General features: G+C 38.7%; 1 protein-coding gene across 1 annotated transcript; it reads right to left on the bottom strand.

The window, feature by feature from the left end:
• Window positions 1-6,538: 6,538 nt before the first annotated feature.
• Window positions 6,539-20,930, bottom strand: mxra5b (matrix-remodelling associated 5b). Its single transcript, XM_067410502.1, has 8 exons — window positions 20,900-20,930; window positions 20,674-20,814; window positions 19,969-20,192; window positions 18,012-18,141; window positions 17,491-17,881; window positions 13,168-17,109; window positions 10,357-11,257; window positions 6,539-9,192 (listed from the first exon to the last, which is right to left on the bottom strand). The coding sequence occupies exons 3-8, from the start codon at window positions 20,142-20,144 to the stop codon at window positions 7,287-7,289; spliced, it is 7,446 nt and encodes a 2,481-aa protein (XP_067266603.1). The 5' UTR covers window positions 20,145-20,192; window positions 20,674-20,814; window positions 20,900-20,930; the 3' UTR covers window positions 6,539-7,286.
• Window positions 20,931-24,099: the final 3,169 nt, after the last annotated feature.

Below are 24,099 nucleotides of genomic sequence, written 5' to 3'. Positions count from 1 at the left end.
AAGATCTAAATATTCTTAAATCAAGAGACATTTACTGTTTGGTTCAGGTATTCCCTGTGTTATATGGGCAAAACGTCCCCGTAAAGACGGCAGTGGAGTCAGAAAAATAATGTGTTCCCTTCCCTTGTTTTCCCTTTGAATTAACTTTATTTTTCTGACGCCACTGGCAGATATTTGTTCTTGTTTTAAGCACAAACTCAATCAATAAGACTTAATATCTTCAGTCATTTGTCTTCTCCAGTAAATGTATCTTGATTTAAGAATCCTTAGATATTTGTACTGGAAAACAAGACAGAAACACTGAGGAAGAACATCACATCATTCAAGTTCTCTTAAAATGGGCCTTCATTCTTTCTCAGGGAGTGATTTTCTTCTCTCACGATCAAGAATGTGTTTCTGCAAAACCATTACCATACAGATGTTCATCCAGTCCTGTAAATCCAATCACAAGAGCTTGATTTGCCTGAAAATTGATGAATCCCCAGACCATTGTAAAGGAATTTTATATCAATGCTCAATTTATTTCACATGACTAAAGCTTTCATTTCACTGCTGACCAGGAGATCTTTGAAGTACGTTTGAGCAACATCTGTATGGAATCAAGCAAATGGAAGTTATAAACTCGTACAGTCTGTTTGAACGTCGATTCAGGGAAGTATTTGATCATTCAGCTTTAGGAGACACATGAACAGTTGATCAGGCCTGTTTAGAATGGATGCAAATCTCCAAATGCTTTTCATGTACATGTCCAACTTTCCATCCAGAAGGATTACCAACAAAACTCTTTTCAGGTCAGAAAGCATCCTAAAGAGAAACCAGACCAGTTCTGTAAAAAATAATCTTCTTATCTTTATTTCCAGTACCTAAACATTCTTCAATCATTTTTCTGACCCCATAGTCACACTTGTACTTGCACGGTCAATAATGAGCGCATTGGAAATGAACGGGAAGTGAATTTCATCTAGTGGGAGCGTTTGGTACTGCACCCAAACAAAATCTTACTGAAAGCTCATTTTTTGAGATATCAACCTCAAATTTGAAACACAACTTGTTTAGATTTATGACTTTGATTTTCTCACAGTTTTAGAATAAAACGTCTTTTGGAAAACATATTTAAAAAAAAAAAAAAAAAAAAAAAAAAAAAAAATATTTTGCATTTTTCATAAACTTAAAATTCTCTAACTTTTCTTTTTAAGTTAACAACTGTAGTCTGTCTTCTTAAACCCTCTGGTGCTCTTCGCTTGGCAGTCATTACAATGAAATGAATATTTTAGTTCAGTAATGTTTTTTTATTTAATATTTTGTACTTTTAAGAGATTTTATGGTACTAAATCATATTTATGCAGAAATTATAATAATTGATTTACTTTTTGAACATTTCACAAAAAAAAAACTAATAAATCTTCAGTTTGGTCTCTTTTTGAAGACAAAACTTGACAGATTATTGCTAAAGTGAAAAACGTTTTAAAAAGTGAAACTAAAAAAAGTTATAGAATTTTACATTTATTGTTATGAAAAATGCACTATAATACCATTTTCAATTTTTATATAAAATATATATTTTCCAAAACATGTTTTACTGTAAAACTGTGAAAATCAAAGCCATAAATCTAAACAAGTTCCAAATTTGAGGTTGAAATCTCAAAAAATGAGCTTTCAGTAAGATTTTGTTTTGGCACAGTACCAAACGCTTCCACTAGATGAATTTTGTTTCCCATTCATTTCCAATGCACTCATTTTTGACTGCGAACAACACAAGTGTGACTATTTTATTCAGGACCATTTAACCTTTTCAAACCATGTCCATGATTTGTGTGTGTGTTCACATAGCAAGTGCCAAAACTTTTATTAAGTTTCGTACCGATGAAGTAAAAAAAAGCAAAACAGCACCAGAAAGTTAAAAAGAGACCAAACTTCAGTTTAAATCAGTTTTCATTTGCAGCTCAAAAAGTGATCAAAAAGTGAATAACTACTGAATAAATAGAAATCAATACCACTAAATCCCCTAAAAATACAAAATATTAAATAAAAGGCATTATCAAACTAAAATATAGTACATTCATTTCATTGGGTTGGGGAGGTGGAAACCCATCTGACAGACTGTACAGTAAACTAACCAGACTGACTGACACTTCAGAGATGTGTAACAAATTTCAGGGCGGGTTTTTGGGAGGGACGGACGCAGACATAAATTTAAGATGTAACTCAGAAACAGCTGCGTGAGGCCTGCTTTTCCACTTGGACTGTCTCTTTTTTGACCTTATAAACCATAAATCTATGATCTGCAAACCATCAATACTTTACAGGCTGGTTTACATATGAACCTGTGGGGGATCTGAGGTCTTTTTTTTTCAAGCATGGCTTATTATATTGTGATATGTAAATAATCCAATTAGTTTTTAGTAAATGTTTGTTTTATCGCTGTACATATTGAACTAAAATAACAATATAAAGCCTGCAACAGTCCTATAACGATGGTTGTCACCACTGTTTCTTCAAGTCAAGGTCAGTTGTACTCCAGTGGCCATGTGTAAATCATTACATATTAATGTAAATGCCTCTGGAAATGGGAAAGGGGAAACAGGTCAAAACCGAGGAGTTGTCGAGTCCCTTAAGAGTTTCACTGTAAAAATCAAGGTTCTGCCAGTTATTACCTTGTCATCGTTCCTCAATTTGTCCTTAATTGCGAACACATCTGGAAATAACTCAGAATTACTGTGAAATACAAGGTAATTCAGCAGGTTCTGACTAAATGTTTAATTGTTCACAGAAAATGATTAAATTATGTTCTCCCTCAGTGTTTCTGTCTTGTTTTCCAGTACAAATATCTAAAGATTGTTAAATCAAGATACATTTACTGGAGAAGCAAAATGACTGAAGATATTAAGTCTTGTTTACTGGAAAAAATAAAAAAATAAAAAAATAAATCATCAAAGTTAAGTGAGTTCATGCTTAAAAACTGTATTTATAAATAAAATGTTCATTCAGTTATGATGTGGACAAATAATTTATTAAAATAAAAGAGAGATGATATACAGAGTAGGCATAAACAGATCTAAGACTATTTTATGTGAACAATATTCAGTCTAATGTAACTTTATTTCACAACAGTTTCTACATAAGACAAGCTGCAGTTCGCTGTTTATATTATTTACCTCATTGTAGTTGTAAGTTGTAAATAAAACAAAGATTTTTGGAGCACAATTTACAACAACAACTAAAATGCTTCAACTTCATATCTTCACGTGTAATTCAATGTGTTACTTGCCTTTTCTTTGTAATTGTTTGTGCAATTTACTCTGAATAAAAAAAATGTTTCTACACCAATTTTGTTTTTCAGTGCAGAAGTAGAAGAACATCACTGTTAATGTGGCAAGAGCTTGGAACTGGAAGTAATCCCTGATTAAATTTAATATATAAATACATTTCTATATTTTCATGTTAGCCAAGCACCTCAAGTAGCTGTGTCTCAAAACATGATAAAAAAGTTTTTTGATCAGATACAAAGGCTGTTTCAAACTGTAGCAAGTGAAATCATACTACTGTCTCTATTTATTCTTTGCCAAAATCTGAGGAATCATATTGCTTAAAGTCTAAAATGCATTGTGCCAAGCCTAGCAAAACATTTCCAAGATGACACACAATTAGAAATTATTTTCAATAATGAAAAGCACCAATAAGTCCCATTAGAATAAGAATGTGTAACTGCACTTAAAATTATGCTCCATACTAATATTAAACTGATGAAAGCATCTGTATGTCATGCTCTCACTCATTACGTGCAGTATAAGCCATTAGGTTCACTTTACACATGCAGTGCAGTGATCAACTGCAAAAAAATTAGTTATTACTCAGTATTTTTGTCTTGTTTTTCAGTACAAATATATAAACATTCTTAAATAAAGATACATTTACTGGAAAAGAGAAATGACTGAAGATATTAAGTTTTGTTTTCTGAAAAATTAATCAAAATTAAGTTAGTTTATGCGTAAAACTAGGACAACTAGATGAATAAACGTAAACAAACCTTGATGTTGGCTTGGGAAAGCCTAACCAGAAAGTTTGAAGCAATTTTAAAAGCTTGAAGTGTGAAGTTTGAATCAGTTTTAAAAGCTTAGTTTGAAGGTTTTAAGTCTCTCAGACAAACCGCTTGCTATGTGGTTTCTAGGATACTCTGGGTGGTTGTTAGGGTGTTGCTATGCGGTTTCTAGGATACTCTGGGTGGTTGTTAGGGTGTTGCTATGCGGTTTCTAGGATACTCTGCGTGGTTGTTAAGGTGTTGCTATGCGGTTTCTAGGATACTCTGGGTGGTTGTTAGGGTGTTGCTATGTGGTTTCTAGGATACTCTGTGTGGTTGTTAGGATGTTGCTATGCGGTTTCTAGGATACTCTGGGTGGTTGTTAGGGTGTTGCTATGTGGTTTCTAGGATACTCTGTGTGGTTGTTAGGATGTTGCTATGCGGTTTCTAGGATACTCTGGGTGGTTGTTAGGGTGTTGCTATGTGGTTTCTAGGATACTCTGGGTGGTTGTTAGGGTGTTGCTATGTGGTTTCTAGGATACTCTGTGTGGTTGTTAGGATGTTGCTATGCGGTTTCTAGGATACTCTGGGTGGTTGTTAGGGTGTTGCTATGTGGTTTCTAGGATACTCTGGGTGGTTGTTAGGGTGTTGCTATGTGGTTTCTAGGATACTCTGTGTGGTTGTTAGGATGTTGCTATGCGGTTTCTAGGATACTCTGGGTGGTTGTTAGGGTGTTGCTATGTGGTTTCTAGGATACTCTGTGTGGTTGTTAAGGTGTTGCTATGTGGTTTCTAGGATACTCTGCGTGGTTGTTAAGGTGTTGCTATGCGGTTTCTAGGATATTCTGGGTGGTTGTTAGGGTGTTGCTATGTGGTTTCTAGGATACTCTGGGTGGTTGTTAGGATGTTGCTATGCGGTTTCTAGGATACTCTGGGTGGTTGTTAGGGTGTTGCTATGTGGTTTCTAGGATACTCTGGGTGGTTGTTAGGGTGTTGCTATGTGGTTTCTAGGATACTCTGTGTGGTTGTTAGGATGTTGCTATGCAGTTTCTAGGATACTCTGGGTGGTTGTTAGGGTGTTGATATGTGGTTTCTAGGATACTCTGGGTGGTTGTTAGGGTGTTGCTATGTGGTTTCTAGGATACTCTGTGTGGTTGTTAGGATGTTGCTATGCGGTTTCTAGGATACTCTGGGTGGTTGTTAGGGTGTTGCTATGTGGTTTCTAGGATACTCTGTGTGGTTGTTAAGGTGTTGCTATGTGGTTTCTAGGATACTCTGCGTGGTTGTTAAGGTGTTGCTATGCGGTTTCTATGATACTCTGGGTAGTTGTTAGGGTGTTGCTATGTGGTTTCTAGGATACTCTGTGTGGTTGTTAGGATGTTGCTATGCGGTTTCTAGGATACTCTGGGTGGTTGTTAGGGTGTTGCTATGTGGTTTCTAGGATACTCTGTGTGGTTGTTAGGATGTTGCTATGCGGTTTCTAGGATACTCTGGGTGGTTGTTAGGGTGTTGCTATGTGGTTTCTAGAATACTCTCTGTGGTTGTTAGGGTGTTGCTATGCGGTTTCTAGGATACTCTGGGTGGTTGTTAGGGTGTTGCTATGTGGTTTCTAGGATACTCTGTGTGGTTGTTAGGATGTTGCTATGCGGTTTCTAGGATACTCTGGGTGGTTGTTAGGGTGTTGCTATGTGGTTTCTAGAATACTCTCTGTGGTTGTTAGGGTGTTGCTATGTGGTTTCTAGGATACTCTGCGTGGTTGTTAGGGTGTTGCTATGTGGTTTCTAGGATACTCTGGGTGGTTGTTAGGGTGTTGCTATGTGGTTTCTAGGATACTCTCTGTGGTTGTTAGGGTGTTGCTATGTGGTTTCTAGAATACTCTGGGTGGTTGTTAGGGTGTTGCTTTGTGGTTTCTAGAATACGCTGGGTGGTTGTTAGGGTGTTGCTATGTGGTTTCTAGGATACTCTGGGTGGTTGTTAGGGTGTTGCTATGTGGTTGCTAAGATACTCTCTGTCGTTGTTAGGGTGTTGCTATGTGGTTTCTAGAATACTCTGGGTGGCTTTTAGGGTGTTGCTATGTGGTTTCTAGGATACTCTGGGTGGTTGTTAGGGTGTTGCTATGTGGTTTCTAGGATACTCTCTGTGGTTGTTAGGGTGTTGCTATGTGGTAGCTTGGGTACACAGGGTGGTTTCTAGGGTGCTGAAAAAGAATCTTGTTTTTCCTTTGTATTATATTTATTTTTCTGACCTCACTGGCAGATATTTGTTTTTGTTTTCAACATAAGTTCAATACATTTTGATGATCTTTTTTCAGCATACCAGACTTAATATCTTCAGTCATTTTGCTTCTCCAGTAAATGCATCTTGATTTAAGAATGTTGAGATATTTGTGCTGGAAAATAAGACAAAGATACTAAGATATCTTTATATATATATATATATATATATATATATATATATATATATATATATATATATATATATATATATATATATTTGCAAAGTAGCAATCTATGCCCCTGTAGTTAGTAGGAGTTCACTGGTTTTGAGACACAGCCATTATATATTATAGTAAATATTATTAGTAAGAATTCTTACTGTTTGAAAGAAAAAATGACTGAATGCTGATTTGCTGTTGCATTTGTCCCACATCAGTAATTTCCGTCACTAATGCTTTGGATAAAAGCATCTGCTAAATGGGAGTGAAAATCTCCAAGATTCACCAATGTTGGTCAATGTTAATTAATGCATTAATTAACATTAACTAATGGGACCTTATTGTAAAGTTACAATGTGTCAAATGGTGCTGATGCTTCTGTGCCCTTATTGATGAATGAAAGCACAATTAAAATCCAAAACATTAAATAAACAAACAAGCATGTGTAGAAATTAATGAAATTTGCAGAGAATTCAATGTGTGCAAATTCTGATTGAGTATCAATTTAAAGGGATAGTTTCATCCAAAAATGAAAATTCTGTCATCACTTTGGAACAACATGAGGGTGAGTAAATAATGACAGAATTAAAATTTTTGGGTGAACTATCCCTTTAATTCCCAAGAAAATATCCATTAATGTAACCAACTTGTTTCTCTCTCCGATTTGCTTCATTTGAAGTGGATTAAAATATCATGTTTTCATATTTACAAGACGGTCAGAAGAAAGTGTTCAAAACACATACTGTGTTTCCAAAAGACCACTGTTTTTGTAAAAACAACACTACATTGTCTAACGCAGTTCTTCGGGCATGTCTGTAAAGTTAGTCAGTTCGTATCAAAACACATAAACATAAGTTGAACGGCTGTCGCTACCCACCACGTTTTTGGCGGTGCACTTATAGACGCCATTGTCTCTGCTGGAAGGGTTCTGAATGACCAGTGAACCCTGCGGATGGAGATACTTGTTTCCGTAAAGACGCGGCTGGACGCCAACCTTCAGCTGAAGGCCGTCGGGCATTTCCCAAACCACCTCGGCTTTAGGTGTGGCAAGAGGTATGCAGTTTAACTGAACTGCCACACCCGGCCGGGCGTAGGTCACCGGCGCGGGTCCACTGGTTATGCGCGGAGGATACGCGATAACTATCACCGAAACCGACAAACTGGAAGATCCGTGTTCATTGACGGTCTGGCAGACGTACATTCCCCTGTCGTACACAGATGTCCTCTGGACAGTCAGAGTGCCGTTATTCAGAACAGCGTAACGTCCTGTCGCCTGCGGCCTGGTTAGGACGACTCCGTTCGGCAAGGTCCACGTGAGTTTGGGAAACGGATGACCAGCGGACAAACAATTGAGCTGCAGATTCTCACCATTTATGATGCTGACGAGGGAGCTGTATTGGTTGACGATATCTGGCTTTCTGTTGGGCTCCAACGTCACGGTCCGCTCGACATATCCGGCGCTGTTGCGCCCAACGCAGCGATATTGGCCCACCTCGGAAACCGTAGGCTCTCTAATGACCAGCGTTCCATCAAACCGGTGATTGAAACGGAAAATGCTGGTTCCACTGAGAAGAGAAGTCCCATTGGGGAGAATCCAGGTGATCTCCGGAGTTGGTCTTCCCTCTACGGAACAGTTTAGACTCACTGATATCCCATTGGTAAGCAGGACTGACTCTGTAGGCGGACTTCTCAACCGTGGCTTTTCAACATCCTCAGTCACCTCAAGTTGAACCTGAAGTTTGGTTTCTCCAGCTTCATTGCGTGCAATGCAAAGCAGGGTAACAGAATCGCTTATCCGCGTTGAATGGATGTCCAGCGTTCCGTTGAGGTGGACCGTGATCCGAGAGCCATAGTGTGGAGCAGGAAGAACAATGTTGTTGGGAAACACCCACATGATCCTTGGAAGTGGGTTTCCACTTGCTTTGCAGTCTAAAAGCACACGCTGATCTTTCACAACAGTTTTATGGATGATCCCGGGACTCTCAAATCCGTTGATGACCGGCGATGACATAAGGACTTCAACATAAACGACTTTTTTGTCCATTCCCATAACATTCCTGGCTGAGCAAGTATAATTTCCAGTGTGGAACCTCTGGATCTTCTGAATGTGCAAGGTGCCATCGTTGGTGACCTGGTACTTGTCGGATACTGGCACTATGACGCGTTGAGTCGGAGACGACCATGTGATGGTGGGAGTCGGTTCTCCTTTGGCGCTGCAGTTGAGGATGGCGGTTTCCCCGTAAGGAACTTTGATGACACTGTAAGCATTGTTTCGGATGATCGGCGCATCCGCCAAGACCTTGATATGAACCTTCATTTCATCTTTCCCAATCCGATTCTCGGCATAGCACGTGTAGTCGCCTTCCTCTTTCATTCCCACTTCATTTAAATACAATGTGCCATTGTCGAACATCACATATCTCTTGGTGCGGACCCAGTTATCATCGGACTGTAGGATGCTGTTCACCATTGTACCATCTGGAAGACTCCACGTGATCTCGGGATTGGGAAAACCGGAAGCGACGCAGTCCACTTTCAGCTCTCCTCCATACGACACCTTGCGATCGCTCAGTGACTTGTGGTCGATTTTAGCAGCTTTCATCATCACGTTGACTTTAAGGAGAACGTAGTCGTCACCCATTTTGTTTCTGGCCACACAGAGATAGTCGCCCTCATCCTTCTCGGTCACTGATGCGATGGTGAGGGTGCCGTTGACGAACACTTTCATTCTGCGATCAAAGCTGAAATGAGAGATAAAGAGAACGGTTACATTCTGATAGTAGTAGACTAGTATGATTTATTAAAGGGCTCATGTAATTGGAGGAATCAAATTTTCATTGATGTTTTGAGGAAAAAAAGTCAGAAATCATACTTTCAGTTTCAGAAATCATAGTTTCAATGGAAAAATGAACATTTATTGAAACAAAACTGCAAAAATTACTCATTCTGAAATTATTTATAAGAGGGTTAGCTTTTTTAACGTCAAGTCAACTTTGTCAACTTCAAGGATAAGCGGTTGAAAATGGATGGAAGATAAAGCTCAAAACTTCATTCCAGTGAAAATGAGCACTGAAACAAATTACTAATAAAAAATTAGTGTCAGAATCCCAAATTTAAGCAAACGACTACCCACAATTACAAATAAACAATGCCTAGTTGTATTTCTACAGTGGCACATACGCAAAATGGTTTATTTTTTAGTAGTGCTATATTACGTTTTATCCAAACGTAATAAAAAATCTGTGCCAGGACCAAAAATGTACATAAGAATCCTAATGAGATCAAGACTGCCTGGTCTGATCTCAGATCATAGAGACCATTGGGTGCCAATGGTTTCAATTATCGACGATCAGAACTAATGTTGTTTTATTTTTGCCACTTTGCAGTTGCTTTGTTGCTTTTGTCTTCCCTCTGTATCCATTTATTTTTTGCTTTATTGCCTGTCCTCTGTAATTAATTATACTTCATGCTGTTTTGCTATTTTGTTAATAATGTTTTGTAACCAACAGTGTATATGGATATAATTAAACGAATTTCAAAGAGGCAGTAAAATCCATATGTGAGGAGTAGTATTGATGGTTAATAGAGTTCAATTCTCAATTACTTTTATTTTGTTATTTATGTTTATCCAGCTTTTCCATCATTCACATTGCATCTTTGCAAAGTCTGCATTTGATTGTGACAGATTCACCAGACATTCAGCACTGAAATGTGCCCCTCAAACTCTTCAAATTAGACCAACATGATCATGGATCTTGAAATACAAGTATCCTAAACGGTCTAATCCAAGTTTCCAAACATTCGATAGGCATTGCTGAACAACAAAAACTTGATTCTTCATTAAATGACCCCTGTAATTAACCAGAGGACAAATCCAAAATGAAAACATATGCACATTCCTGTACCTGTAATATGCATCAACCAGTTTTTTAGATGGTGTCCTCCAGATGATCCTAGGATTGGGGCTTCCAGTGGCCGAACAGTTGAGACTCAGCTGACCTCCGTAGCGGACAACAGTGTTGTGTGCAGAAGTGGACAGGATCCTGGCGGTGGTCGAGTTCCTCCTCACCTGCAGATTTACACTCCTTTTAGCCACACCCACAGAATTCACAGCCACACATTCATAATTCCCAGAATCCTTCTCTGTAGGACTGCGAATAAACAGTGTCCCGTTGGGGAAAACAAACAAGTTGCTATTGACAAACTGCGAGGGGCGAAGCTGTGTGCCGGTAAACGTGACCCATCGGATGGCTGGACTGGGCGAGCCTTTTGCGGTGCAGTGGATGAATGCTGACTGGCCGTCAGAGACGGTGTGGTTCTCCCAGCGCTGCTCTTGGATGGTGGGAGGCAACGCTGCAATTTGGAGCCTCACGGAGAGCATGTCAGCTCCAGCAGCATTGCTCGCTATGCATTTGTAAACGCCCTTGTCCAGGTAATTGGTGTGCTTGACTTGAAGCGTCCCATTGGTGAAGAGCATGACCTTCTGTTCGCTGTCACTAACGGTGCGCACCATCGAGCGATCAGGAAGTACCCAGCTAATATTTGGGATTGGAAGACCCTGCGCTTGGCATTCCAAGAGTGCAATGTCTCCTAGAAACACTGTCACATCTTGATGACGTGGAAGCATCATTCTGGGCGCGTGGGCCAACACTACTAGGGTCACCATCATCTTATCAATGCCGTGTAGATTGCGAGCGCTGCACAGATACTGCCCGCGGTCCTGAAGTTGGACGTTGTGGATGACAAAAGTGCCGTTGGATTGGACTTCAAACCGCTGGATTCTGGTATTGGTCGACATGATGGCTCCTGTGGAAAATAAAATGTGGGGAAGGAGATTAATTCATTTAAACCTGTGAACAGCTGCTTTTATTCATTCTGACACATATATACAGAGAAAGAGAAACAGAAGACAATGAATTATATCAAATTCTAAAATAAAACATATCAATAAAATGTTATAATATAATTTTTCTATATGTGCACACATACACACACATATTTATATTTTATATATATATTCATATTTAGGGTCATTCCATTTCACATCAACCAAATTTCAGAAACTTCCCTAGCTTAAATTTTTGATTTTGTTAATATTTTTTTCACTAGAAAGACAAACATAAATAGTGATGAAAGCAAAAATATTAAATCTCACAGATGTATATTTACTGAGTAATCCACTAATTTGTAGAGCGGGTCAAAAGTTTTGGAGCCAAATTACAGGGGTGTAAAAATTACTTTAGAAAGATGGCAGCATCATAATTTTATTTTTACACAGAGACTGGTAGATCTGTTAGTAAAATCTGTTGACTTTAGTCTCCTTTGTTTTATTATATGCCAACGGTAACCGTTCAAAAATGGCATAATGGCACTTCTTGTGTTTTTTGCCTCAAGTTTGCATGCCTGTAACTCAAGAAGTATTAAAGATATCTTAATACCCTTTTAGATTCTGGTTCTTAACAAACTTTCCTTTTGGTACCTTCATTTTAAAGGCTCTCGATGGTTCAATCCCAGAGATATGGAGATCTTAATGTGGCTCCATGAGTAAATTAGTAAATTGTAAACATTTTCAGTCATCAAAAACCAAATGTGGGTCAGTTTGCATACAGATGGTACTTTTTTTCTTTTAAAGAGGAATATAACAAATAATGTTGAAACTAGAAATGTATCTTGTGTTTTTCTATTAACTCAGTTGCATAGAACATACCTGTCTGAGTGCCATAAATATTTTCCAAAGTTTGCATGCCTGTAACTCTAAAAGTATTCAAGATATCTTAATATCCTTCTAGATTTTCATTCTTAATAAACTTTACTTTTGAAATCTTAATTTCCAATGCCCTATGTAGTTCAGTCCCATAAATATTGGGACCCCAATGTGACTCCATGTCCAAATTGTTGAATTTTACCCATTTTCAATCAAACAAAATGAGATACATTTCTAGTTTCAACATTATTTGTTCTTCAGATATACCTCTTAAAAGAAAAAAAGTATCAGCTGTATGTACTGTAAAGTGACCCACATTTGGTTTTTGACCACTGAAAATGTGTATAATTTACCAATTTACTCATGGAGCCACATTATGATCTCCATATCTCTGGGAATGAACCATCGAGGACCTTTGAAATGAAGACACCAGAAAAAAAGTTTGTTAAGAACCAGAATCTAAAAGGATATTAAAATATCTTTAATACTTTTTGAGTTACAGGCATGCAAACATGAGGCAAAAAAAAAAAAAAAAGTGCTTTTTGACAATTTTGAACTGTCACTGTTGGCATATAATGAAACAAAGATTGATAAAGTCAACAGATTTTACTAATAGACCTACCAATCTCCATGTGAAAATAAAATAATGATGCTGCCATGTCTCTAAAATCATTTTTACACCCCTCTAATTTGGCTACAAATCTCAGGTGAAAATGATCATTTTGACCCCCTCTACAAAATAGTTGATTACTCACTAAATATACATCTGTGAGATTTAATATTTTGGCTTTCATCACTATTTATGTTTGTCTTTCTATAGAAAACATATTAATAAAATCAAAAATTTGAGCTAGGGACCTCTGGTTGAGTTGACACAGAATGACCCAAATGTAAAACAATAAACTTGAAGTATCACGATCACGTTCGGTTAATGCATTAAAATTATATTCAATTTTCTGAATATGTTGAAACTTTAAGTACTTGTCCTGTCATCATGTCATATGTGAGTTACCTGTGGAGACTTTGGTCCAGGTCAGGAAGGGCTTCGGCTCCCCCACAGAATCACATGGTAGCTTCACATCTGTCCCAGCATTCACAGTCACTGTGTGGAGTTTGGCAGCAGTGATTCTGGGTCTCATTTGCAGGACAGGAGGAGTTTGCGATCCTTGAGATGAAAGAACTGCACCCGACTGTCTGTTCATTGATTGATGGATCTGGATTTGGTTGTTTGGCTGTGTCTTGCTTGATGTAGTTGTGGGACCTGAGTCAGCTGATCTAGCAGTTGTTGTCCATGTCTTAGGTGCTTTAGTTGATTTGATGATGTTGACAGAGTTTAAATCAACAGATGAAGTGGTCATGGAAAGTATTCTGAGAATATTGGGTCTCATATTGACAGACGGGTTTCTGTTATGATAGTACGGATACCTGTGATTAGGGCTGGGAATTCTTCCCCTGTGCCTGGAATCAATGTAGTTTGTTCCAGGATTTTTTGAGTAAAATGGAATTCTGTTGTCTGGTAAGGGATATCTGGGTATTAACTTTAGAGCAGGTGTAGGTGTAGTACTAGTAGTGGTAGTAGTAGTAGAATATAATGCGGCTGTTGTCGACACTGTAGTAAATGGTGTCATTATTCTAATGAGTTGGGTTGTAATGGGAATCATGACTGTGGTTGCTGGTAATGTGATTGTGGGTGAAGTATTCAGTGATGTTGTAGAATCAATCAAAGGATGATCGAGTTCGTGGACTAACCTTTCCCTTTGGTCAACTTTAGAAATCAAGTTTGGTTGTAAGAAGTTAATCACATTGGTTTCATTGTGAGTAGTATGAGTAGGCATTTGTGAATTTGTAGCTAAAGACTCGGTTTGTGTCCCAACCGATATCATGGATTCTGTTGTTGAGGAAAAAGATACCTTGTTGTAAACTGACTCTTCTTCTATAATGTTTTGATTTGGTTGTGAAAGTGGGTAGTCGTGTGGCATGGAGGTGACTATAGATTCTTCTATGGAAGTAACATTTTCTCTAGTACTAGTTGCTTCCAATGTATCTCTAAAGTGTGATTCAGGTAAGTTCAAGACATCTGCATCCAATGTAAAGCCAATCTCTGTTGGATCCATCTCTTTGTTGGCTTTTGGTAACGCTGTTGAAAGCATGCTTGTGAACTCCTGCCGAGCAGTTGTCAGTGGGGCAGTTTCAGCGCCAAGTCGAGATGTTGGAGTTTCACTCATGGGAACCATGTACTCGTCAATCTCCTCTGCAGACGTAATGCTTTCACCCTCTTCCTCCTCTAAAGAAGTAATGTCTTCATTTTCAAACCCTGAAACCACTGTTGCTGATGTTGTGCTCATGGGGTGAGATCTAGAGCTTGTCATCTCCTGAATTTGGAGGAAATTACTTGCCTTCACTTGGTGTATTTCTGAACCAGTTTTCTCAACAGGGAGGGAGACGGTATCTTCCTCGTTAATGGCATTTGTTAATTCCCACTGCACTGTTGGATAAATGTGATAAGTAGATGGCATGCCTTCAGTTAGGGTTGTGAGGTACATATGGGTAGTAGTCGGATATTCAGACATACGGGCAGTTACTGGGATAGTTGGACTGACTGACGTGCTTTCAGCTGGAGATGTGGAGTAAATGTTAGCAGTAGCTAGATGGATCATTGTGTTTTCAGCTGATTGTGTGCGGTCTGCATTCATGGTTGCAGTTGCAGCTGTAGATGTTCTTCTTGAAGAAAGGTTTGAGAATGGCCTTCTGAATTTTATTCGTCGTCTGCCTCCAAATCTTCGCCTTGAGCTCCAGTGATCTTTTGCCATCGATTGTGTTGAACTCGGTGGAGCACGTGGGCTAATGCTGCTGGTTGATGTGGTAGAAAATGAAGTGCTTTCAAGCTGTCCAGAATCAAAACCTCCAATCTGTGTCTGCACCCCAGTCTTTCCGGATAAATTAACTTCATTTTCTGTCTCAGACTTCGGTTTGATGACAGACCCGGAGTATACTTGGTTATTTATGGCACTTATGGTGCTCACATGCCCTCCTTCGGAAACATTCACCTCTGTCATAACATAATGAGGTCCAGATGTGGGATTTGAGATGTAAGCCACTTCGTCTGAACTAGTGTGTAATTCTGGAGCTGCCGTTTGGTAGATGTTATTATTTTGTCCCTCAATATAAGGTGTATTTGCATGCGTGTGGTAAACATCCGTTTGGTGTGGAGTGCTGAAAGTGTTTGATTCCTCCCGTGGACCGGAGTCACCAGAAGAACTCTCATTGTTGTCAATTGATCCTTGATGATCTTCATTCACCATCTGTAGACTTTTCCTTGGAGTGCCAATGTGAATCGATGAGTTTTTTGGAGATGTTTTCTCACGGATTTTTGCCAAAAGATCTGCCCATTTCCGAGGGTCTATTTTGTGCTTTGTATTAATAGTTCTTGGATTTGTGAAGGCAGTTCTGTTTTGTTCTCCATGCATGCCCTTTCTAAAGGGCCGTCTACGGCGGATGCTGCCTTGTGTTCTTGCATTCTGACCCCTCCTTCGATTAATAAAGCTTCTGTTTGGTACAATTCTTTCTTGAGTTTCAGAACCATCTCCAGAAGCATCTTCCAAATCCTCCAAAAAGGCTTTTACCTTAGTGGACACTCCCGCAGCAAACTGCGGTCTAATGGGGTACTGTCGAAGTGGCTGGATTCCTATCCGTCTCATGACAGTTAGTTTAGTAGCCAGTACATCCACACCATGCTGGTTCATGGCAACACATTTGTAATATCCGTTGCTGTCAAGCTGACTATAAGGAAGGAACAAAGTCCCGTTGGAAAAGACTAAAGCCCTGGATGTGTTTGCTTTGGCATTCAGTACACTGCCATCTGGAAATATCCAATTCACCACAGCATCTGGTGTTGCCGTGTTAAGACAGGTCAAAGAAGCAGGCTCGCCAACAAACTTGGTCAAAGCTTTCCCAACTTGCTGACCTGGAAGAGGTGTTGAAGACTCCATAACTGATAAACGGTAAGGCAGAACATCGATATCTCCTGCGACCTCAGCAATGCAGTAATAAACTCCAGAGTCTCTGTGCTCGACAGATTTAACGTGAAGCTTGCCGCTTCTAGAGACGGTCACTCTGTTGTCGGATGAGCTGGACGCAGCTTTAATCTTCAACCCATCGGGCATCATCCACTGAACGACTGCGTTTCCAGAGCTTTGCACATGGCAGTCCATTTCAATCACTCCACCGACAACAGAACTGAAGCTCGTCTGGGTTTTATTGTCATGTTCAATCGTGACCCAAGGTCTGACGAGCTCCTTGTCTGAGGTGGTTGTCAAATAAGTGTTAAGAATGAGTCTCGCGCTTTTGGATGAGGAATAAGGCCTGTTTAACTTGATGTTCATGAAGGACTGCATGAGCCAAGGTGGATGGGCTAAAACATTAGCTCGGACACCAGTGTAAAAGAAGGAATCCTTTTCAATGTTCTGTCTGTATCTGTAGCTCAGCTCTGGCTCTCTGCTCAGCATGATTTCTCTTTGCAGATGCATGGGAACTTCACTGTAGTAAGCAAGAAGCCTCCAAAAACTTTCATAGCTGTCTCTGTCCACAGGACACTCCACGTCAAAGAAGAGTGTCACGTTGGCAGCGATCTGCAGAGATTTAGCGTAATTCCAGCTGATTTTAGTGGACTGTCTTGGTTCAAGTATTTGGCAGATCAAGTCCACTTTAGTCCCATGCTCGTCGGATAAACCAAAGGAGACATTTCCAAAAGGTGGTTTGATCCTGTCGATGGGCAGAAGTTCACTGATGCTGTCCTCATGTGAGATGTTCTTTCCTGGAGAGCTGATAGCTGGTCCAGAGCATATAAACTCTTTGAGATCCGAGACTTCTTTTCCTTTAAGGTGTTTAGGAAACGCGCACAGTGGACAGAGCTGACCGCCGGCAAATGTTCTGTCCTTCTTGCATTTCATCACCCCTTGGAAAAGGAAACAAATTCAGACTTTAGAAGATGGAATTTGTACTTCATTTTACATACTTCATTATTTTAGATTTTTAGAGCACTTTCTTTTTAGAAGAAGGTTAAAGTTAAAAAATCTTCCTTTGACTTACATTCATAGAATGTTTAGCATTCGACAGTGATGAGGACTTTATAATATTAAAAACAAACAATTCTGATCATACTGTATTGTTATTGGCAGCATTTTAGACTGCAACCTGAACTGACCTTAAACTCTAAAATTATTCTTCTGTTGCTGCACAAACACTGAGATTTCCTTCAGGAAATTCCTGTCTTGTTTATACTGCTGTATTTGATAATAATGTGAACATCTGAAGCACTCGGAAACAGATGATTTACCTGAATTTCGTGCACTCCAATCCTGTAACCAGCTCATCCGGCAGTCACAGCTCCACGGGTTGCTGTATAAGAAGAGGTTCTCCAGCTGAGGCATGTTCTCCAGCATGTTTCTGGGCAGTGTGCGGAGGAGGTTGTCAGAGAGATACAGATGCTTAAGGCTGGACATGGGGAAACGCTGTAGCAGTGAGAAGGTGCTGAAAGTAGCAGGATGGAGCTTTTGCAGATGGTTGGCCTCTAGGTGGAGCAGACGAAGTGATGTCATCCCACTGAATGCATCCGGGTGGATGAACTCTATGCGGTTGTGGTCCAGATGTAGCCTAATTAGGCCCGTCAAACCAGAGAAGGTGTGCCCGGTAATGACCCGCAGTTTGTTGTAGCTCATTTTTAAAACCTGCAGGAAATACACATTCACTCTTTGGCAGTGAACTCTGAGTCATTATGACAAAAACAATCTAACTACAGTAACTTTTGCTAGTCAGAACTAAGGACTAGTGTGCTTCATCAAATGACTGTGATTTTACCTGTAAAGAAACAAGATCCTGAAAAGCCCCATCTTGTATTTTCTGCACATTGTTGCTGTGCATCATCAGCAGCTCTAGTTTCCGAAGGCCACTAAAGGAGACGTCTGTGATGTGATTTATAGTGTTAAACCTGTTAAATAGTAAATGCATTGTTACCAATCCTATTTTCAAAATAAAGTTGTATTTAATCATCAGTATGGAAGCTTGTTTCCACCACCGAATAAAAAATAAAAAAGGTAATTGTGACATTTTCATCTCACAATTCTAGAAAGAATTATAAAGAGAAAGTTACAAACTCACAATTACAAGAAAAAAGTCATTCTGTGGCGGAAACCATCTTCCATGCATGGGTTATTTCTTTATAACCAAAAATGCTCTATTTTTATGCACACATACAGTATATAACATGGAAGGCCTGGGCTAGCTGTCACATGGATAAGTTGTTTCAAGGTCTGTATCTCAGTAATGTTTTGAGTCAAATGTCAAATTATGTAAACGATTGTTGTCCGTCTAGGAATGATTTTATATGTTGATTTCAAACATATAGTTGAAAGCTGTTTTCTAAAAATTCTATTCTGTGATCACACCCCAAACTATGGAAGCTTGCTTCTGCCATGCAATAAAACGCTAAAAAGGTAATTGCAACTTATCTCGCAATTCTAACTTTTTTTCTCACAATTGTGCATTTATATCTCAGAATTCTGATCTTTTTTCTCAGAGTGGCAAGTTTATATTTCAGAATTCTGACTTTTTCTCACAATCGTGAGTTTATATTTCAGAATTCTGACCGTTTTTCACACAATTGTGAGTTTATATCTAGGATTTCTTACCGTTTTTCTCAATATCATGAGTTTATATCTCGGAATTCTGACCGTTTTTCTCACAATCGCAAGTTTTTATCTTTGAATTCTGACCGTTTTTTTTTTTTCACAATCGCAAGTTTTTATCTCGGAATTTTGACCGTTTTTCTCACAATCGCGAGTTTATAACTCCGAATTCTGACCGTTTTTCTCACAATTGTGCATTTATATCTCAGAATTCTGATCTTTTTTCTCAGAGTTGCAAGTTTACAGTATATCTCAGAATTCTGACTTTTTCCTCACAATCATGAGTTTATATCTCAGAATTCTGACTGTTTTTCACACAATTGTGAGTCTATATCTCGGAATTCTGACCATTTTTCTCACAATCGTGAGTTTATATTTCGGAATTCTGACTTTTTTTCTCACAATCATGAGTTTATATCTCGGAATTCAGACCGTTTTTCTCACAATCGCGAGTTTATATCTCGGAATTCTGAATGCTTTCTCAGAATTGTGAGATATAAACTTGCAATTGTGATTAAAATCAAGATAAAAAAGTTGCAATTACCTTTTTTTATTTTTTTATTCCATGCCGAAAACAAGCTTCCATACCAAAATCGAAGTATTGAAGTGTGCAAGACAACCAACTTTTCTTGAGCAGCACTACTCTCAGTAAATGTCAAAGTCTAACACTTGCTTTACTGTTTAAATTTGGTGAAAGGCTATAGGCTGATTCCATTTTGACAACTTACCCCATATAAAGTAGAGTTTTAATAACTGTATCATTAGATTATTACTAGACAGTCTGCTTAATCTCTGGTAACACCTTATTTTGATGCTCCCAACAAACATACTACTGACTATAAGCAACTTTGCAAGTATGTGTCAAATTCTATTAACCCTAACAATCTACTTGTACTCTAATGAAAGTTAGTTGACATGTAATTGCAAAAGTGGACTATGGAAATAAAGTGTAAAGATTGATATTTTATATTAAAATGAAGATGCTTTGAAACAATCTGTATTGTATTGTACTGACTTTCAAAAACAAACCCACCCTAAGAAACATTCACTACAGTGTACAAGACAGATATTTGATTGGAACATAAACCTGTCATGCATTATACTAAAGAACGTGATTAGAAGTGATTTACCCAAAATTAATGCGCTGCACTTGTTTAGAGATGCCCGCGGGCACGGCGAGGAGCGCACGGAAGGTGCAGTGCACTTCAGCAGGTACTGAACATGCGCACTGCCGTGGACAAGCACCGCTGGAGCCCGGAAAACTGATGAGCAACATCAGCATCAGTCCGACGCATGAAGAGCCCATGATGCCCGTGAGATTATGAGCTTCTGAAACTTTCACGTCCCTCTATCACTGAGACACAGAATCACATCTTACACACAAGCCGACAGGTGTTCACAGAAAATAACATCTACGGAATCAAATATGATCCTACTGGATAAACCAAACAGTTTCCGGATTCCTCCTTGAGATCTTCTTGATTAGTTTCAGATTCTAATCAAATTTATTTTGCATTCCTTAAGGATATTTCAAAGCTCATTTAAAATAAGTTGCATTAGTTATTAAATTAAGCCAGCATGAAGACAAATAGCAGCCCAACAATCTACATCAATGACAAATGCTGAATGCATGAAGAAATTCCACAATGTATCTAAAAAAAATTAGATATATGTGACGAGTTCAGAGTAAGCAAGCAAGAGTAAGCATAAGTTTAACATATTATTTATAACTTTTTAATAACAAAACCAAAAGAATATCATTACAAGTTTAAGTTATGTTTAATGTTATGAAGATGAAGTTTTCAGATTCTTAAGTAAAATGAAATTAAACTCACCTTGACGTTCTCTTTTCGAGCCTTCATTTCTTTAAAGTAGAACTCAGATCAGCTTCACACAGAATTCACCAGAATATCACAGCATCCATTTCCAAATGTTCACCTGGTTTTCACACTTGATAAATGCAACAGCCAATAGAACTTAAAAAAAAAAAGAAAAAAAAAGAGAGAATATAAAAGCAGAGAAAAATGGGTTGCTTATTCAAAGGCTCATATAATGAATAACCTCCATGAGGATCCTGTTAGGTGCTCCACCGTCTGCACAGGAACTCTGAGTAGAGCTGGAAAATAGAGATTGTGAAACCCAAGCTTGAGAAAGGAGGGGCTAAAAGAGAGAAACCCCCTCAGAGTATCTGCCCTCCTTTGAAAACGCTTAGTTGCAGCTGCTCAGTTTGATGCCACTGGGTAAAAAACATACAAGTGTTTTTGCAATGCTAAAAGTTCTTTATTGGCATTGATGGTTCCATGAAGAAAATACAGGTTCTTTATAGTGGAAAAAAAGGTTCTTTAGATTCTTAAAACGTTCTTCACACTAACGTGTCCCAAATTGAATACTTCCCTACTATATAGTAAAAAATGATGGGTTTAAAAACAACCCAAGTTGGGTTGAAAATGGACAAACCCAGCGATTGGGTTGTTTTAACTCAACTATTGTTTAAAAATTACTGTATTGCTACTTAAAATGAACCCAAAATATGTTGGAAATTAACATTTAGAAATATGTTTAATAAAAAAACATTTATTAAATTGCTTATTAATAAATGTTCACCTTTTGATTATTATTGTTGCCTCTAGTAATTATGTGTCTGATTTTTAATTTCCAACATATTTTAAGCAGCAATACAGTAATTTTTTAACAACAGTTGAGTTAAATAAAACTGGCCAGCACATTGAGCAAACATTTAACCCAACCACTGGATTAAAAAACAAAAAAAACAATCAATCACTTGGTTTGTCCATTTTCTACCCCACTTGCAATCGCTGGGTTTGTCAATTTTCAACCCAACTTGGGTCGAAACAACCCAATTGCTGGGTTTGTCAATTTTCAACCCAACTTGGGTTAAAGCAACCCAATCGTTGGGTTTGTCCATTTTCAACCCCACTTGGGTTAAAACAACCCAATCGCTGGGTTTGTCCATTTTTAACCTAACTTGGGTTAAAACAACCCAATCACTGGGATTGTCCAATTTCAACCCAACATGGATTAAAACAACCCAATCACTGGGTTTGTCCAATTTCAACCCAACATGGATTAAAACAACCCAATCACTAGGTTTGTCCAATTTCAACCCAACTTGGGTTAAAACAACCCAATCACTGGGTTTGTCCAATTTCAACCCATCTTGGGTTAAAACAACCCAATCACTAGGTTTGTCCAATTTCAACCCAACTTGGGTTAAAACAACCCAATCACTGGGTTTGTCCAATTTCAACCCAACTTGGGTTAAAACAACCCAATCACTGGGTTTGTCCAATTTCAACTAAAATTGGGTTAAAACAACCCAATCACTGGGTTTGTCCAATTTCAACCCAACATGGATTAAAACAACCCAATCACTGGGTTTGTCCAATTTCAACCCAACATGGATTAAAACAACCCAATCACTAGGTTTGTCCAATTTCAACCCAACTTGGGTTAAAACAACCCAATCACTGGGTTTGTCCAATTTCAACCCATCTTGAGTTAAAACAACCCAGTCACTGGGTTTGTCCAATTTCAACCCAACTTGGGTTAAAACAACCCAATTGCTGGGTTTGTCCATTTTCAACCCAGCTTGGGTTAAAACAACCCAATCACTGGGTTTGTCCAATTTCAACCCAGCTTGGGTTAAAACAACCCAATCACTGGGATTGTCCAATTTCAACCCAACTTGGGTTAAAACAACCCAATCGCTGGGTTTGTCCAATTTCAACCCAACATGGATTAAAACAACCCAATCACTGGGTTTGTCCAATTTCAACCCATCTTGAGTTAAAACAACCCAGTCACTGGGTTTGTCCAATTTCAACCCAACTTGGGTTAAAACAACCCAATCACTGGGTTTGTCCAATTTCAACCCAACTTGGGTTAAAACAACCCAATCACTGGGTTTGTCCAATTTCAACCCAACATGGATTAAAACAACCCAATCACTGGGTTTGTCCAATTTCAACCCAACTTGGGTTAAAACAACAGTCACTGGGTTTGTCCAATTTCAACCCATCTTGAGTTAAAACAACCCAGTCACTGGGTTTGTCCAATTTCAACCCAACTTGGGTTAAAACAACCCAATCACTGGGTTTGTCCAATTTCAACCCAACTTGGGTTAAAACAACCCAATCACTGGGTTTGTCCAATTTCAACCCAAATTGGGTTAAAACAACCCAATCACTGGGTTAGTCCAATTTCAACCCAACTTGGGTTAAAACAACCCAATCACTGGGTTTGTCCAATTTCAACCCAACTTGGGTTAAAACAACCCAATCACTGGGTTTGTCCAATTTCAACCCAACTTGGGTTAAAACAACACAATCACTGGGTTTGTCCAATTTCAACCCAAATTGGGTTAAAACAACCCAATCACTGGGTTTGTCCAATTTCAACCCATCTTGGGTTAAAACAACCCAATCACTGGGTTTGTCCAATTTCAACCCAACTTGGGGTAAAACAACCCAATCACTGGGTTTGTCCAATTTCAACCCATCTTGGGTTAAAACAACCCAATCACTGGGTTTGTCCAATTTCAACTCAACTTGGGTTAAAACAACCCAATCACTGGGTTTGTCCAATTTCAACCCAACATGGATTAAAACAACCCAATCACTGGGTTTGTCCAATTTCAACCCATCTTGGGTTAAAACAACCCAATCACTGGGTTTGTCCAATTTCAACCCAACTTGGGTTAAAACAACCCAATCACTGGGTTTGTCCAATTTCAACCCAAATTGGGTTAAAACAACCCAATCACTGGGTTTGTCCAATTTCAACCCATCTTGGGTTAAAACAACCCAATCACTGGGTTTGTCCAATTTCAACCCAACTTGGGTTAAAACAACCCAATCACTGGGTTTGTCCAATTTCAACCCAACATGGATTAAAACAACCCAATCACTGGGTTTGTCCAATTTCAACCCAACTTGGGTCGTTTTTAACCCAGCATGTTTAAGCTGTATGCAAAAAAACAGTACACCAACAGAGGAGTATGTCTGAATACACAGCATTCATAAAGTTTCAAAATAAATGTAGTACACAGAATTTGATTTTGCATACAGCATGCATGAACTGAAACATCAAATATGCATTGATTCAAGTTAGCATGATTGTCATGGTTTTACTCTGAAAAAAATAAGTCAGAGTCTATTTTAAGTGCGGTGCCCACTGAAGACCCGTCTCCTGACCATCTGCAACCCGAGACCATTCTTTACTATAAATAATTATGCCAAAGA

The sequence above is a fragment of the Chanodichthys erythropterus genome, chromosome 14 (genome assembly GCF_024489055.1).
Source record: "Chanodichthys erythropterus isolate Z2021 chromosome 14, ASM2448905v1, whole genome shotgun sequence".
Lineage (NCBI taxonomy): Eukaryota > Metazoa > Chordata > Actinopteri > Cypriniformes > Xenocyprididae > Chanodichthys > Chanodichthys erythropterus.
This window is presented reverse-complemented; position numbering and strand designations above follow the sequence as displayed.

Bases quoted from the DNA above. Each gene is read 5' to 3' on its own strand.
- mxra5b (XM_067410502.1), bottom strand. From the start codon at position 20,144: ATGGGCTCTTCATGCGTCGGACTGATGCTGATGTTGCTCATCAGTTTT. The intron at 18,142-19,968 runs GTAAATCACTTC...ACTATTTAACAG, and splicing joins GTGCAGCGCATTAATTTTGG to GTTTAACACTATAAATCACA. The intron at 11,258-13,167 runs GTAACTCACATA...TATTTTCCACAG, and splicing joins CTGGACCAAAGTCTCCACAG to GAGCCATCATGTCGACCAAT.